This window comes from Eptatretus burgeri, chromosome 17 (genome assembly GCF_056783735.1).
Source record: "Eptatretus burgeri isolate ZD-2024b chromosome 17, Ebu_testis_v1, whole genome shotgun sequence".
In the NCBI taxonomy this organism is placed as follows: Eukaryota; Metazoa; Chordata; class Myxini; order Myxiniformes; family Myxinidae; genus Eptatretus; species Eptatretus burgeri.
Genome location: NC_140977.1, coordinates 9,145,777 through 9,158,874, shown reverse-complemented (window position 1 = coordinate 9,158,874; position 13,098 = coordinate 9,145,777). Strand labels below are relative to the sequence as shown.

The window sequence follows — 13,098 nt, the reverse complement described above, 5'->3', positions numbered from 1 at the left end:
AAACCTGTAAAATTGCAAGTGCAAAATGTGAACCTGCAAGCTAAACTATTAAAGCTGCGATTGTGAAGGAAGGAGGTGAAAAGCAGGTAAAACGTCGCCATGGTATTGCTTGAGGATCAAAACAAAATGTTTGGAGTGTGCACGAGAAAAGTTGCTGCTGTGAGAGCAAAGTAATCTGGGTCTCCGTGATCAGGAAGCCACGAACCGAGCAGCCACCACCGGCAAGTAAAAACATATATTATAAAAACACCAACAACCTTTTACAGGTCCTTAAATATCCCAACACATGCAAAATATGCGAAACCGAGACGTGGTATTCATTTTGTGAAAAGCATTTAATCCTCAACAACTCTCACACCTCACCTGTTGGTGGTTCTTCCTGAAAAGATGCTTTTCCCACTTGGGGCTTTGAATTCCTAAAGAAAATAATGAAAAAAGAGATTTTGTAAAACTGCACTTACAAAAATGTTACAAATACAATGCAATGGCAGAATGAAAATACAGTCAGGTCAGTGATCATGAAACCGCATCAGTTTGTGATGGGCACGCGGGCAGATAACTCGGAACCCGACATGTCCATAAAAAGACCACCGACGCCATCAACAACACTCACTTCTGGCTGGATCTGGACGCCACTTCTCTCTCCAAGTTTCCAGTTTTCCCTTCCTTTGGATTTGTGTCTGTCTCCATCTGCACCACGTGCATCCTCCGAACCCACCATTCCTCCCCACACCAAAGTCTCTCTCTCTATTTTGTCCCTCAACCCTGCTGTTATTCCCTCCTCTTTTTACTGTTCCTTTTATTCTGTTTGGTCATGACCTGTTCTATTTTCCAGCTCTTCCACGAGCCTCGACTTTGTATGCAAAAAATATTAAATAAAATAAAATAAACCAAGAAAGGCACTCTCAATGATCTGTCACCCTTCATGTTAAGTACCACGATGACCGTTAATATCTGGGTCCAGATTCCAATCCAGGCTTGACAGGTCAAAGGAGAGTGTGAGCACGTTGAGGTACCCCAACCCCACAACCCCTAATCTATGGTACAGAAAACCATAAAGGAGTAAAATGTGATTGAGATGCGATGGGGTGAGGTTTCATCCTTCTCTCGAAAAGGAAAATCATTTTACATGTTTGTGTGTTTCACGTCAAGACATCCTGAAGGGATATTTGTTTCATTACTTACGTGGAATTTCTGGCAGCACCACGTTTCCACATAGTTTTAAATCTTCTGAACTTTTTCCTGAGGAGAAAAGGATTGAAAAGTCAATTTGTTACACACTTTGTGAGGAAGATACATCCAAAAAAACGAGCTTCAATGTAACGTATTTACTTGAGCCAATTCCACAGGGAGACTTTCTGGGCTGAAGGCGATGGTGTTGCTTCATTCACAAAAACATCTGATGAATCTTGAGACCGATTCATCTTTGCTTTCCTGAAAAAGAACAAAACTCTTCAATCCACAACCGAGTACAAATTTGCTAAACCAGATATCACACACATTCTCCATTTAAACAAATCTTTCCTTCAACTCATTTGCACTCCAATGGATCATTACTCCACTCAACACACAAAAAACAACAAAACACGAGAGCGAGGTGGATGACACGACATCGTAAATCCCCACGCTTCCCACCGAAAGCAAGGTTGAAAGATGGGAAAAGACTCCACCAAGATTGATGTCAAATTTTCCGTTTAACCCTTTGAACCCGAGCGGCTGTTTTACCAGCCGTGATTCAAACTTCGATACAGCCGAGTGGTGGGTTTACCGGCCACTATTCAAACTTCGATACAGCCGAGCGGCGGGTTTACCGGCCACTATTCAAACTTCGATACAGCCGAGTGGTGGGTTTACCGGCCGCTATTCAAACCTCCATACACCCGAGCGGCGGGTTTACCGGCCACTATTCAAACCTCCATGCACCCGAGCGGCGGGTTTACCGGCCACTATTCAAACCTCCATACACCCGAGCGGCGGGTTTACCGGCCACTATTCAAACCTCCATACAGCCGAGCGGCGGGTTTACCGGCCACTATTCAAACCTCCATACACCCGAGCGGTGGGTTCACCGGCCGCTATTCAAACCTCCATACACCCGAGCGGCGGGTTTACCGGCCACTATTCAAACCTCCATACACCCGAGCGGTGGGTTCACCGGCCGCTATTCAAACCTCCATACACCCGAGCGGCGGGTTTACCGGCCACTATTTAAACCTCCATACACCCGAGCGGCGGGTTTTCCGGCCACTATTCAAACCTCCATACAGCCGAGTGGTGGGCTTAGCGGCCACTATTCAAACCTCCATACAGCCGAGCGGCGGGTTTACCGGCCACTATTCAAACCTCCATACAGCCGAGCGGCGGGTTTTCCGGCCACTATTCAAACCTCCATACAGCCGAGTGGTGGGCTTAGCGGCCACTATTTAAACCTCCATACACCCGAGCGGTGGGTTTACCGGCCACTATTCAAACCTCCATACACCCGAGCGGCGGGTTTACCGGCCACTATTTAAACCTCCATGCAGGCGAGCTCAAGAGGTGCACAAGCCACGCCTTCAAACCGCGTCACTCAGGGTGACGGGGTTTAAGAGCCACGCCTTCAAACCTCCGTAGACCCGAGCGGCCAGATTTCTCTGCAGGGAGCCGAAAATCCAAGGAGCTCAGTGTTCAAAGGGCTAAAATGTTTCTGTTTTGACTCCTGTGACCCAAAGTCCCCACCCTCGAGGGAATGAACCAGCGGACAAATCCAAAAATCGTTACACATTTCATGAGTCCCTAATGTTGATTGCATGTCCAACGTGACTTGACAAAGATGTTTAGAAATGTGTCCGTCATTGCATTTTTTGTAATCTCACCTTTTGAACCCACCCCAGGGGCTCAGGGGCCAAAATGATCGTCTTGCATAGTCTTGCCATGTGGTGATCATAACTATCAAGTTTGGTGGAGTTATACACAACTGTTTATCAGGAAAGAGAAGTCCTTCATACTTCGTCTGTCCTTTATACCATGGAGACCCCTTTTCAGACTCCTCAAACCTTCAGACCTTTATACCCCTGAAGTCCCTTGACTCCCTTTCCACCCATTTGAACTCATCACCCACTCTTCATACCCTTTCGACATGCGAGACAGCCTTAAACCCCTTTTAGACTGATTGGATCCTTGACCATTTTCCGCTTTTGACCCTTGAGACCACTTCAAACTTTTCAGACACTTCAGAATCTTTTCGACCCCTTAGACATTTATATCCTTTTGAGATTATACCCTTGAGAGTTTAGACCCTAACTACTATTGGAACGTACCCTTTAGACCATGTGGAACCTTTTCGACGCACACCAAACAAACGTGTGAGAGGGAGAGGGAGAGAGGGAGAGAGAGAGAGAGAGAGAGAGAGAGAGAGAGAGAGAGAGAGAGAGAGAGAGAGAGAGAGAGAGAGAGAGAGAGAGAGAGAGAGAGAGAGAGAGAGAGAGAGAGAGAGAGAGAGAGAGAGAGAGAGAGAGAGAGAGAGAGAGAGAAGAGGGAGAGGGAGAGAGTGGAGAGGTGGAGGGGAGAGTGAAGAGGTGGAGAAGAAAGGAGAGAGGTGTTTGGGTGCGAGGAAGGGTGTGGGAGCAAGGATGGGTGGGGGGAATGAAAGATTGAGGTGAGAGGAAGGGAAGGCAGACGTGTGGTGGAGCGTTAATTGTGATTCATACTGTTTCATCAAAATGATTCTGAACACAATAACAGTGAAGATGGAAACAAAATTACATCTGAAATCCATTTTCTACCAGTCATACTATAAACATGATCCGGAGACAAACTCCCATCTGGACACTTCCGGAGATACACTCCCGTCCAGAGACAAACACCACCCGGATGCATCCAGAGACTAACACCACCCGGACACGTCTGGAGCCAAGCTGTCCGGAGACAAATACCGCTCAGACACGTCTGAAGAGAAACCACGCCCAGACATAATCACTGTCTGGATATTCTAAAGACAGAGACAGACAGATAGACAGAGAGAGGGAAGGGGAGAGTGAGAGAGGTGTGAGATGAGGGTGCTGAACTGAATGGGAGGGGGTAGAGCAAGGATCGGATGAAAAGAGAGAGGGGTGGGGGTAGGGGAGTTAACAGATTTCATATGTTATGCTTTAAGAAACACACACACACACACACACACACACACACACACACACACTAGTGGAGATAATATTGCACAAAGCAGTTGTTTCCCTGCATATTATGGATCAAATATTTGATGCAAGCAAATACAACCTGTTGCTTCACTGATTGGAATATCAAAGGGGGAGGGGGGAAGGGATGAGGAGAGATGGGAGGGAGAGAGGGTGGAGAGAGGGACAGGGTCGTGGGGAAGGGAAAAGGGTGTTCTGGACCTGCGTTTGACAGTATGACTCGAGGGAAAGCAGTGGGGAGAGGGGGACGATCCCATTATATGAACATTGCTGGATTGAACGAAATTGGGTGTGTTTAAACAGCACGTTCAAACGGGTCATACTAAACAATGCACGGACACTGCCCAGAGACGTCCGTGTGGTGTGGAGGAGCTTTGGGAGGAAGCAAGCATGGGGGGGGGGGGAAGGGGAAATAGTATGAGGAGAGGGAGAGGAGAGAACAGCGTGATGGAAGTGGTGGGGAGGCAGCGTGGGGAGGAAAAGTGGGGGGGGGTGGCCGAGTGAGGGACAGGAGAGCGGATGAGAAGGTAGCATGAGGTGAGGGGAGGGGAAGGCAGTGCGACACAGAGTGAGGGGGGAGGCAGCGTGGGGTGGGGGGGGTAGAAGCAATGGGAGGAGAAGCAATGGGGGTAGTGGTGAGGAAGAGTGAGGGAACGGTAGACCGATTCCTTATTGTTTCCCTGAAAAAGAACAATACTCTTTTATCCACAACTAAGTGAGTCCAAATGTGCTAAACCAGATATCATACTCTATCTCCATTGAAACAAATATTCCCTTGAAATCATTTGCACGGCAATGGATCCTTCACCCAACACCACATAAAACAACAAAATACGAGTGAAGTCGATGTGACACGTCATCGTAAATCCCCACGCTTCCCATCAAAATCAAGGTTTAAATTAGGGAAAACGTTCCACCAAGATTGACCAAATATCAAATTCTGAGTTTAAAAATTTCCCGTTTTGACCCCTGTGACCCCAAGTCCTTCCTCCATACTTCATACGTCGCCCAATGTTGATCACATGTACAAGGTTTCATGAAGAAATGTTTAAAATGTTCCCGTAGTTGAATTTTTTGGTGTTTGACCTTCTCACCTCATCAGGGTAGTGCTGGGAATTGTACTGTACTCACAGCTTCTTGCCATGTGATGATCATAACTACCAAGTTTGGTGAATTTCTCTCCAACCGTTTAGGAGATAGAGTGATGGATGGACAGACAGACAGATGGAGCCGATTACAAAAAGCGTGTGGATAATTAGTAAATAAATTGATTAATTTAATTAATGCGGCTCCCAGCGCTGGCAAATGATTCATTGGCATGACGTCCTTTGATTGGACGGCCCTTAAATTGATGTATCACCCCTCAGGTAAATCAACAGGGTCCAACATGACCATTTACATCAGGGTCAAGATTCAAAGGTAACCCCCAACCCTCCAACCAGGGTGAGGTTTAACCCTCTCTCACCAAGTGTTTCTACCGAAGGTGAGCAGACGATGTGTTTTCACCCCTGTTGCTGTCTGTAAAACACAATATCTCAAAAAAGTTGTGGCCGTATTCGGACCAAACGAGGTGGATGAGTTGGGTGTGTGACAAGGACGAATTAATTCGATTTTGATGAAGATCCAGATCAGACTATGAGAATTATTTTAGCGATTTTTCACCGTTGAGAGATCGGGCCAAACTAAACAGCAAGGTGTCCCTGCCTCGGGCCTGGTTTGAGGCTCTGCGAGCCACCTTGGAGTCTGACAAGAGACAGAAATGGTCCACGAGCTGCAGGCTGCCTGGAATTCAGCAGCAAGTAGAGTGTTGTTGTTGTTGTTCGGGTGGTGCAAATAAACGACACTTGCGCCTGCTCCAGGGCCGAGACCATCCTGCCAGCGCACTGAGCCTGAACTCGTGATGAAAAGAGAAAATCAATCAATGTTGTGGGAAAACCCACGGGAAATACCTTTGTCGTCTTTTCCTGAAGAATCAAAACATCTTCATGGATAAAATAAATCCCTGGTTAATCCTGAAGAAGATAAAGCTCGGAATTCTCAAACGCCCAATATTCACGGTTTTCCGTCTGCAGCGAACTCATTCAGAACAGGTTGCTCAGACAACGCGGTTAATGTGACATGACCGCCTCATTGTTACGTCAAACATTGTCGTCAATCAAGTGCCCCCCCCCTTCCATCTCATTCAGAAGTGCCCCTCGCTAGACTGAGTGGCTTCCCTTCGCATACCCTTCGGAGGAATGCGCTCTCCCGAGAGCCCTTCGAGTTTCCCTCTTTCCCTCTCCCTGGTACTTTGTAGCCGCTTCTAACACAATTAATCCGTTGGAGAAGTTGTCACAAGAGGATCGAGTCGAATTCAAGTGCTTCCTTGATGGAGGGGTACATGGACATTAGCTGCACATGTGGGCCAGGCTTGTGAATGTGCTCTTGAGATCAGTCCATCATTTACCCAACACCTCATCACCCTTGCTCTCTCCCCAGGAAGTAAATGCACAAACTAAAAACAAGTGGTTCTCTCACTTTATGGTTCTTTACATAGAAGGCACTCACATTGATCTGTTATCTTTCATAAAAAGCACCAGGATGACTGTTTATATCTGGGTCCGGATTCCAACCAAGGCGAGACAGGTCAGAGGAGAGTGCGAGCACCTTGAGATACCCCAACCCCACAACCCTGAATCTATGGTATAGAAAACAATAATTGAGAAAAATGCGATTGAGATACAGTGGGGTAAGGTTTAATCCTTCTCTCGAAAAGGAAAATCATTTTTCTTGTTTGTGCGTTTCACCTCATGACATCCTGAAGGGATATTTTTCCATTACTTACGTGGAACGTTCAGCAGCCTGACGCTTCCCCATCCTTTTAAGTTTTCTGAATCCATTCCTAAGGAGAAAAGGATTGAAAAGTCAATTTGTTACACACTTTGTGAGGAAGATCCATACAAAAACACGATCATCAATGTAACGTATTTACTTTAGGCGCTTCCAGAAGGAGACTTTCTTGACTGGAGTCCACGGTGTTGGTTCGTTCATCGAAACCTCTGATGAACCCAATGGCTCATTCACAGAAACGTCGAGTGAACCCAATCGCACGTTCACAGAAACGTCGAGTGAACACAATAGCTCGTTCATAGAAATATCTGATGAATCTTCACACCAATTCATCTTCGCGTCCCTGAAAAAGAACAATACTCTTCAATCCAGAACGAAATACAAATTTGCTCCACCAGATATCATACACATTCTCCATTGATACAAATCTTTCCTTCAACTCATTTTCACCACAATAGATCATTCCTTCACTCAACACCACATAAAACAACAAAACATGAGAGTGAGGTTGATGTCACGCCATCGTAAATCCCCACGCTTCACACCGAAAGCAAGGTTGAAAGATGGGAAAACATTCCACCAAGATTGATGTCAAATTTTCCGTTTAACCCTTTGAACCCGAGCGGCGGGTTTACCGGCCACTATTCAAACCTTCATACACCTGAGCGGTGGGTTTACCGGCCACTATTCAAACCTCCATACACCCGAGCGGTGGGTTTACCGGCCACTATTCAAACCTCCATACACCCGAGCGGTGGGTTTACCGGCCACTATTCAAACCTTCATACACCCGAGCGGTGGGTTTACCGGCGACTATTCAAACTTCCATACACCCGAGCGGTGGGTTTACCGGCGACTATTCAAACCTCCATACACCCGAGCGGTGGGTTTACCGGCGACTATTCAAACCTCCATACACCCGAGCGGTGGGTTTACCGGCCACTATTCAAACTTCCATACACCCGAGCGGTGGGTTTACCAGCCACTATTCAAACCGACATACACCCAAGTGATGGGTTTACCGGCCACTATTCAAACTTCCAAACACCCGAGCGGTGGGTTTACCGGCCACTATTCAAACCTCCATACATCGGAGCGGTGGATTTACCGGCCACTATTCAAACTTCCAAACACCCGAGCGGTGGGTTTTCCGGCCACTATTCAAACCTCAATACACCCAAGTGATGGGTTTACCGGCCACTATTCAAGCCTCCATACACCCAAGAGATGGGTTTACCAGCCACGCCCTCAAATATCCATAGACCCGAGCCGTGGGTTTGTCGGCCACTCTTCAAACGTCCGTGCACTCGAGTGGCCTGATTTTTCTTCCAAGAGCCCAGGATGGAGGAGCCGAAAATCTCAGGAGCTCAGTGTTCAAAGGGTTAAAAATTGATTCCTGTGACCCTGAGTCCCCACCCCCTGGGACATGAACCAGTGGTCAAATCCAAAAATCATTACACATTTCATGAGTCCCCAATGTTGATCGCATGTACAACGTGATGTGACAAAGATGTTTGGAAATGTGCCCGTCATTCCATTTATTTCCCCTTTTGACCCCACCACAGGGGCTCGGGGGCCAAAAAAGATCGTCTTGCATATTCTTGTCAGGTGGTGATCATCACTGTCAAGTTTGATGGAGTTATACAAAATCGTTTATGAGGAGAGAGAAGTCCTTCATACTCCGTCTGTCCTTTACACCATCGAGACCCCTTTTCAGACTCCTCAAACCTTTAGACCTTTATACCCCTGAAGTCCCTTGAGTCCCTTTGGACCGCTTTGACCTGGTCACCCACTCTTCACTCCCTTCAGACATGTTAGACAGCCTGAAACTCCTTTTCGACCGATTGGACCCTTGAGACCACTTCGACCTTTTAAGACACTTCAGATCCCTTGACACCCTTTCGACATTTACATCGTTTTGAGATTATACCCGAACGGCGATTGGAAAGTCCACTTTGGACCATACAGAACCATTTAGACATACACCACACAAACATCTACCGTCTTTTTGGAAAACACAAACAATACCTTTTTCAGCAAGTAATGTGCAAACTCGACCCACCAACAGGGAGGGTACACTGCGTGTTGCAAGATCCAAACATTGTTATCAGAGGTAAAGTGACATTGTTCACTGTGCTGTTTGAAAGTAAAAGTTCATTCCAAGTTTACACAATGAGGTTATCCTCCCGCCATCACGTGGTAACTTCTTCAGGTTAGTCCAGGTGTGCAGCTTTACCAATTCCCAACTTACACACAGGTGGACTGATTGAACGATATGTTAACAAATCAAAACTCAATGAAACTCCACACTCAGGGATACAGTACAGACATCAATAAATCTCCGTGCTGTGTCCCTGCCTCGGGCCTGGTTTGAGGCTTTTCGAGCCCCTTGGAGTCGGACAAGACAGAAACGGATCACCATCTGCAGGCTGCTTGGAATAACTGGGCGTAGTGGCGTGCGCCTGTAATCCGGCTACTCGGAGGATTGGCTTGGAGGATCGCTTGAGGACGGGTGCTCTGCACTGGGCAGGGTGGAGAGCAGCCCGGAATCATGGCGAAACCCAAATCCTGATCCCTGTGTCGTAAGAGGCGACCAGGGTTGCGTCAGGAAGGGCATCCGGCGTAAAACCTGTGCCAAATCAGTATGCGGATCATAACGGATGATCCGCTGTGGCGACCCCGAATGGGAGCAGCCGAAAGATGAACAACAACAACAACAACAGGCTGCTTGGAATAAAGCAGCAACTACAGTTGTTGTTGTTGTTGTTGTTGTTGTTGTTGTTGTTGTTGTTGTTGTTGTTGTTGTTCGGGTGGTGAAAATAAACTAAACTCGCGCCTGCTCCCGGGCCTAGGCCATCCTGCCAGCGCACTGAGCCTGCACTCGTGATGAAAAGAGAAAATCAATCAACGTTGTGGGAAAACCCGCGGGAAATACCTTTGTCGTCTTTTACTGAACAATCGAAACATCTTCATGGATAAAATAAATCCCTGGTTAATCCCGAAGAAGATAAAGTTCGGAATTCTCAAACGCGCCATCTTCACGGTTTTCCGTTCACAGCGAACTCAGTCAGAACAGGTTGCCAAGACAACGCGTTGTTGTGATATGACCGCGTCATTGTTACGTCAAACGTTGTCGTCACGCAGGTGACCCGCCCTCCCTCCTCAATGAGTTGAAGTGCAGTAACTATCGTAGATTCGAACTCGTGTTGGTGAGGAGAAAACACCAGAACGTTCGATCCGTGATTGTTTCCCTCGGGGCGGGACACACGTGATCGTGATTAAACCCTCTTCATGAAATATTTTATTAAATGTAAAACTTCCATTATCAACGTCCTGATGATGACTCTGTGTGTCTGGTGTGTTCCCTTGGATGATCGAATCTCTCATTTATTTCAACATTTCAACGTCATGACATAGCGAGGATCTGCGCATAATCAAATAATCCTTCACTGAAACATGGACATGAAGGGGAGGGAGAGGGGAGGGGAAGGGGAGGGGAAGGGTAGGGAGTATGACGGGAGGGAAAGGGGAGAAGGGGCGGGAGTGTGAGGGGAGGGGAAGGGGAGGGAAAGGAGAGGGGAAGGGGAGGGAAAGGAGAGGGAAAGGGGAGGGGTGAGAGGGGAGGGGTGAGAGGAGGGAGTGTGAGGGGTGAGGATTTGGAAAGGGGAGGGGTGAGGGGGGTCGTGTGAGGGGTGAGGGGAGGCACAGGGGAGGGAAAGGGGAGAGGTGTGAGGGGAGGGAAAGGGGAGGAGTGAGGGGAGGGAGTGTGAGGAGGGAGGGGAGGAACAGGGCAGGGGTGAGGAGAGGGAAAGGGGAGAGGTGTGAGGGGATGGAAAGGGGAGGGGTGAGGGGAGAGAGTGTGAGGGGTGAGGGGAGGGAAAAGGCAGGGTGAAGAGAGGGAAAAGGGGACGTGTGAGGGGAGGGAGAGGGAAGGAGTGAGGAGAGGGAGAGGGGAGGGGTGTGAGGAGAGGGAACGTGAGACCGATTCCTCATTGTTTCCCTGAAAAGAACAATACTATTTTATCCACAACTCAGTGAGTCCAAATGTGATAAACCAGATATTACACACAATCTCCATTTATACAAACATTCCCTTCAAATCACTTGCACGACAATGGATCCTTCACCCAACACGACATAAAACAACAAAACACGAGAGCGAGGTTGATGTGGTACACCATCGTAAATCCCAACGCTTCACACCTAAATCAAGTTTTAAATTTGGGAAAACGTTCCACCAAGATTGACCAGATATCAAATTCTCAGTTTACAAATTTTCTGTTTTGACTCCTGTGACCCCAAGTCCTTCCTCCATACTTCATACTGTTACAGATTTGGAAACCTTTTGTACACAAACAGCCAGAGTCCCCATAGTTCAGTTATTTCGATAAGTATGTGTATAGTTAGAATCCATTCCCTATGTCTAATCGGAATTTCGTATGTGCGCTGAGTTATTTTATAGTCAGGTTTAATACATCTACTACAACAACAACAACAACAACAACAACAACAACAACAACAACAGTGGCACCGTCCCTCACTCAACCCGGTCGCCATTGCCCACGTGTTTTTGGCTTGGGGCGTGGGCGGAGCCTCCATTGCCTCAGATCGAGGCTCCGCCCCAAGGAAGGGCATAGAGCGTTTCCTCCAGCCAATGAGCGAAGAGCGAGCATCACACGCACGCCCCAGCCAATGGGAAGCCAGCGTGCCAAAAGCTACGACAGAGCCTCTTCGGGTGGCGGGCCTCCGAGACGCCTCGACACCCCCCCCCCCGAGACGCCTCGTCCAATCAGGAGGCTGACCACTTCAGGGCTGGCTCTGCCTTAGCCAGATGGAGTGTTTGGCCCGACAATTAAGGGCGGCCACTCGTCGCAGGACAACCCCTCGTCCAATCCGGAGGCGAGTCCTTCAGATCGGTACCCTCGACCCACGGGGAAGGGATAGGAGAAGGGAAGGGTCGTCGTCATAAAAAGGGGAAGAAGGAGAAGGGAAGGTTCGCCCCGTCGTGAAAAAAGGGCCAGAAGAAGAAGGAGAAGAAGCCTCATCTTGCCTGCTGGCATTCCCGTCTTCCCGTGGGTGCTCGTCTCGTCTGGTCCTTTCCTGTGCTGGCTGGTGTCCATTGCGTCATTCCTGGTCCCTGGCGTTTGGTGCTGCGTTGTGGTGGTGGGTTCGAGTCCTGCCACCAGACAAGCTCGACCAGACCGCACGAGGCGGACAGGTGCAAGAATAGGCTCCTACCCTCAGCTTGCCTTTCCCTCCCGAGCTGAAGGGCCAAATAAAGGCCGCCGCCACCATTTATTTGGGTGTGCGTGTGTGTGTGTGTGTGTGTGTGTGTGTGTGTGTGTGTGTGTGTGTGTGTGTGTGTGTGTGTGTGTGTGTGTGTGTGTGTGTGTGTGTGTGTGTGTGTGGCGCCAGTCTTTTAAGTTGAACTGTTAAGTGCTTTTCGCTCACTGTACATTGCCTGCATTTCTTTTATTCGGATAACTCTGCTCTTTGTGTGCTCCCCTGCCCGATTATTATTTATAAATAAACCCCTGTGTTAAATGTTGCAGTTCGTTGTCCGTGTTTTCTTTCATTTGCCTAGCATGGTGTGGGTTTGAGAAATAGTGAGGCCGTCGGTGCCGTTAAGTTGTCATTGGGTCTGACGGACTCTGGTAATTTCGCCCGGTTACACTGGACCGAGGTCGCTTGAGCCACCCGGTTCGACAGAGTCCGTTGAGGGTGTGACTGCCCCGGTAATTTAACGACGTGGGTACTTAGGTATATGGACGCGACCCTACGCCGTCAGAGAATTGGCGATCACGGTCTTTAAGTGACCCGTGACCTTTCGGACTTATCTGAGAGACACGACCTAAATTCCAGATGTTCGGTGGGAGACGACTCCACTGCTCCACCCACCAGTCGTTTATCGCCACCGAACCCCGGCCCACAACAATACGTCCCCCAATGTTGATCACATGGACAAAGTTTCATGAAGAAATGTTTAAAATGTTCCCGTAATTGAATTTTTTGGTGTTTGACCTTCTCACCTCATCAGGGTTGAGCTAAAAATGATACTGCACTCACAGCTTCTTGCCACGTGATGATCATAACTACC

At 48.2% G+C, this 13,098-nt stretch overlaps 1 protein-coding gene across 1 annotated transcript in view; it reads right to left on the bottom strand.

Annotated features, from left to right (window-relative positions):
• Positions 1-10,046, bottom strand: part of LOC147009259 (uncharacterized) — a 51,411-nt gene extending 41,365 nt beyond the window's left edge. Inside the window, exons 1-6 of the mRNA XM_085863019.1 lie at positions 9,937-10,046; positions 7,144-7,344; positions 6,997-7,053; positions 1,333-1,434; positions 1,186-1,242; positions 364-416 (exon numbers count right to left, since the gene is read on the bottom strand). Of these exons, the coding sequence (XP_085719145.1) occupies positions 364-416; positions 1,186-1,242; positions 1,333-1,434; positions 6,997-7,053; positions 7,144-7,344; positions 9,937-10,037 (571 nt within the window). The 5' untranslated portion in view covers positions 10,038-10,046. The remainder of the gene's footprint in view (positions 1-363; positions 417-1,185; positions 1,243-1,332; positions 1,435-6,996; positions 7,054-7,143; positions 7,345-9,936) is intronic.
• Between the last annotated feature and the right edge of the window lie 3,052 nt (positions 10,047-13,098).